Below are 5,000 nucleotides of genomic sequence, written 5' to 3'. Positions count from 1 at the left end.
ATGCTGGCTATGTTTTGTAAGGCAAGCTTCTGTTCACTCTGGTCCCCTGTGAGATATGAGAAAGTGGTTAAATAGACAAATCCGTAAAAAAAAATATTACAACTTATTTGCTTTGGTATTCTTACCTTTGAAGTCTGGTAAATGAGCAAATGAATTGCCTAGACAGATTACTGCATCAAACCCATCTCCAGGTTTTTTAACATCTTCTGGTAACGTTAGCCAGTTGGCCTCGTCAATTACTGAAATAAAATGTCCAGACCATGAAGAAACATTTAACTGATTCTCGCATAACAGTAAAGTCACCCACTCAAAACAGGGATCTCCACTTACCCCAGTTATCAAAGGCAGGCTCTTTTCTCCTCTCCCATCTCTCTTTAAGAGCATATTTGAGCATTTTGTCACTGGCATCCACACTAACCACCTTAAATCCCTCTTCTACCAACATGATGGAATCCACCCTTTAAAAAAAAAATAATAATATTAGAGTTGGGGTACACGGACTCGAGTCCGGTCTCAAATACAATTTTTAAAGGACTCGGACTTGTCACGGACTCGGATGCATTATTACTCGGACTCAACTCGGAAAATATGTCCGAGTCAAACCGAGTCCAGGGACATTTGACGGACATGTCACTGACTCGATGCATTATCACGAAAGTGATATTCAGTATTTGCATGTGTTTTTAAGTCTTGTCCAGCATTTGAAAGCCGACAGGTTTCTGTGCTCACACACCGAAACTGCGGCCACAGAACGTGCCTCTCAGTCAGTGTGCGAATGCCGAGTTCTCTTTCGCTTAAGTTCTGTTATTGCTACACACTTACATGAAAAGTTATGTCAAAATGCCCGTCTTGGAGACTAATACTATTCATGTAAATGCAGTCGGTTTTGTCTTAAGTGAACTTGAACAGTTGGGAGAAATATGGATGTGTCAAAATATTTGATCTATCTGTCAGATCTTAAAGCAACAGCGCCTGTTTCACACTAGATGCGCAAGCAGTGCGTATGCAGAGCAGGAGCAGCATGCGCCCATTGTGCCAAATAACTTATACTGACAAGAAGTGAAAGCCAGTAGAATGTTCCATTGCAACAGCAGCGCCCAGCAGCAGCCCTACGCTTCCGCCATTTTGGAGTGAAAGCGACTCGGCAGTCCACTAGCTTCTTGCTGTCACTATAGCAAATATCGCTGCTTTGTTTAAAAAACCGTACATTAAAGCTGAAATACAACCTGAACGATGACAACAATAACGAATAATCACTAGACTAGAGATCATCAAATCCTTTTAACAAATTATTTTACAGACTTCTGGTCTGTGTTTAAGTCTTCCCATTTTTTTTCAGAAAACCTTTGCTCTCTAGAAACCTTGTCAGTTTCTGTTGAAATTTGTCTTATATTAATGTCCGTTAAAGGAAGACTGTAAACAAAAAAAACCTTTTTATGTAGACACACACACACACACACAGCCACTTTCTCCAGAATTATTTGATTATGACAGACACAGCAATGCATCATGTTCTAGAATCTAGATCATCATGTTTGTAGTGTGTTCCAGGGGATTAAAATGTATATTTCAGACCTAGTGGAGTAACGTTAATAGTAACTAATAATATAGTAATAGTAAATGTGTAAAGTTGCATAAGCTCATTCTAACTTAGTGTCATATCCATACAAATCATATGGCTAGGACCTGCAGTTCCTAAAAGGAATTAAGTTTACTACTAGACTAAAAACAGTTAAAGTTGCAGGTGCATAAGACAGCGCTATGCAGGGCCGGACTGGGATGCAATTTCAGGCCGGGAAATCTCACATTCATCCAGGCCATCCTATACACCCACAACAAATTCCGAAACCACAGACAACCCTATTATTTGTATGGCCATCATATAAAAAGGTCTAAATCCTTAGTCTGGGGCCGTGGAAAATAATTAAAGGTTCTCTCTTGAACTGCACCCTTCACTTCCCTTTTCCTCTTCATTTTCCCCAATATCTCTGTCTCTCCCTTTTTTCCCCCCTTGTAACTGTCACATCTTCACCAGCAGGTCTACTGTTATGAACAGAACTGTGTCCACCTTGTTGCAAAACAACCATCTCATTGCAATTGTTAGCACAGAATGTTGTTATTTATCTTAAAATGACTCAAATGCACAAGATTTAACAAACCTACAGTATATTTCATACAAATATATTAAAACACATTTTCTAAAGTGCCTAAATGTCAAAATTAGTACAATACCTTTATTGAAAAATCCTAATATTGAACACACTATTGCATTATTAGGCTGTGACTCATATTTTTGTGTTGCTGTCTGGTCTAGCTCCCTCCCTATACAATAAATCCATATGAATATGTCTGCTAAATTGATTAATGTAACTTTACAATCAATAATGATGCCCTTTAGCACAGTATTCTGATTGATGATAATAATGGGGTGCTCCTGATAGCCTAAAAGCAGTTTAATAGCCTACTCAACTAGGTTAATAAAGACAAAACTACAGTAGCGTATTTACTGATGAAACTGACCTGCACTTGAATCCCTGAACAGGTCAGTCATTTTGCTACATTTCACTGCTTCTTCTGGCTGCTTCTAGGCCTGTCGCAATAATCAATATATCGACTTATCGCGCAATATATGTACATGACCTCAATAATTTTTGGTGACGCAATACATTGCCCATTATATTTACTTACAAATTAATGCCACCACGTTTTGTACCTTCCACTTGTGCCTGTGTCATTTGCAGCTTCTCGTACATAACGTGGTGTAGTCATGAGGTGCTAGTTCAAATTTAAAAAATGCTTCTACAAACAAAGTTTCATCTGCAGATATGGCCTTGTTTAGGGATCTGTGCCTTTGTGCATATACAGACATCTGACTGCTAAGTAGTGATTGTGTTTTTCAGCAATAGTGTGCTGTGCACCCTTAATTTAGAGAGAAAAGAAGGTAAGGACTTATCGCAATTATTTCTGGGGCAATATATCGCACAACAAAAAGTTGTTATCGTGACAGGCCTAGCTGGTTCCTCTCCTTCCTCGAGTCCCGCGCATCTATTACTCTGTTCGAAACCGTTTGACGGAAGCGCGCAACAGACGAGCCGATTCGTATAGCTCTGCCAGTCAAGACTAACCGAATTATGATTTAGCCTATTATCGATTTATTATCGAATGACAAAATCGGAAATGATAACTTTCGTACATTGGGAAGGCAAAAATATAAAAACCACCAAAAAAGGAAACTATGGACTTCGAGTGATGAACACAAGCTAGGAAGATACGCGTCAAAACTTGTGGAATAATTAAAATATATTCACATGTCCCGTACAATAAGTGTGTCCCATCAGGTAATGAAATGTTGAACACACACTTGTGGTCTTCATGCTCACTTGAACCAAATACAGGAAATACTTCATATAAGTAATCAAGTGGTCAAGTGCAAAGACTGCAAGTGTGGGTATTTGGACAAGGCACAAGTATAGGTCTCTGCAGGAAAGTAATGGGAGTTACCAGATCGGGGCGTTTTAAGACCATGTTTCCTGATTGGCTGACGTCATAGTGACGGTAGGTTTAGGGGTGGGGTTAGGTAAGGGGGATCATTTTGATTGCATGATTGAGAAACGCCCACTTTTGCTCTGCAGAGACCTCAATCTCGCAAAATCAGCCGTCAGGCCACCGGCAAGGTTTTTACTGTCACACTGATAGTTTTTGCAGTGGATTGCTCAACATTGCGTTCTTTTATTCCACTTTGACTTCTCTTTCGTTGTTATTCTGTCTATTTTTGTGTATCTGTGCTATTGTCCAGTGGCCTGTAGCACGAAGCGAGATGAACAAACTCAGAGTTGCAGAGTAAGTTTTGAGTTGATAAAACCCGATAAAGCCAACGTGGTTAGGATCAGGATAAGCAGGCTCACAAAGCTTGATATAAACGTTGTCTGACAGGTCAGAGATTGAACCAGAGTTTGTAACTCTGGAGCGCGTGCACCTGAAAGTGTGACACGTGCAGCAAACGGCATCAGTTCAAAAGCATCAGTTTGATTCACTTCTCAGCGCAAGTGAGTCAGCGCAATTCACTTTTCTGCTGAGGATTAAGAGATGTCTTTATTAAAAATGTAATACATTTAAATGCATTTACAAGGCAGTAATAAACGCTTCTGCTGCAGCAAAAGTTTGGCAGCAAAAAGAAATTATGACTATGCAAACGAATCAACTTAATTTATTACTTATAACTTAGTCTCACACAGAGCCCAAAAGGAAAACATATACGTTTAGTCATTTTAAAGTTGGATATATTAAAGCATATATATATATATATATATTTAAATACGAAGCTTAAAATTTCTTCAAGTGGGACTTAAATATGCCATGGAGGGATATATAAAAGATTTATAATATTATATATTAATATTCTCAATGTTACTCAGAAAACAGGATACAGGTTTTACAGGTTTAAGAATTTGCAGATTTCCTCTCAGACCTATTGGTTACCTTTAAAAAAACGCTAATTGTCAGAGATTTTAATTACATTCACATTGATAATGATGCATTAGGACTTGCGTTTACTGACCTAATAAAACATACAGAACTACCAAACTTTGCTATAAGTTTGATTTCATCATATAATAATTGCTGTTAATAGTGTTCATCGTCTGTTTGATTGCGTCTTTAATTGATTTTTCCGTACATTTCTGCCACATGTACATAAACTGACAGGCACCACTGATAAGCTACTACTAAATATTGTAGAAACTTAATTTTCTGTAAAGTTGCTTTGCAACGATTTGTATCGTAAAAAGCGCTATACAAATAAACTGGAATTGAATTGAATAAAATATATTAAAATAAATATGTAAAAATACAGATCACAATGCAAACGGGAGAATTATGTTACGGTCATCACGATCGCAATGACAACATCCCGGATCAACACAGTTCATATACCGCGGAGTAAGATTAAATTAATTTACATTTAACCAGATTAATATGGAGAGGCACTCTAATATAGACCT

The 5,000-nt window shown here is 38.0% G+C and overlaps 1 protein-coding gene across 1 annotated transcript in view; it reads right to left on the bottom strand.

Annotated features, from left to right (window-relative positions):
- LOC107706413 (glycine N-methyltransferase-like) overlaps positions 1-5,000 on the bottom strand; it is a 25,379-nt gene that overhangs the window by 3,706 nt on the left and 16,673 nt on the right. The window contains exons 2-4 of the mRNA XM_016510127.1: positions 331-458; positions 126-239; positions 1-46 (exon numbers count right to left, since the gene is read on the bottom strand). The exon at positions 1-46 is cut by the window's left edge and continues 97 nt beyond it. Coding sequence (XP_016365613.1) covers positions 1-46; positions 126-239; positions 331-458 — 288 coding nt within the window. The remainder of the gene's footprint in view (positions 47-125; positions 240-330; positions 459-5,000) is intronic.

Source organism: Sinocyclocheilus rhinocerous, unplaced genomic scaffold (genome assembly GCF_001515625.1).
Source record: "Sinocyclocheilus rhinocerous isolate Xijiao unplaced genomic scaffold, SAMN03320098_v1.1 scaffold1466, whole genome shotgun sequence".
NCBI lineage: Eukaryota > Metazoa > Chordata > Actinopteri > Cypriniformes > Cyprinidae > Sinocyclocheilus > Sinocyclocheilus rhinocerous.
This window is presented reverse-complemented; position numbering and strand designations above follow the sequence as displayed.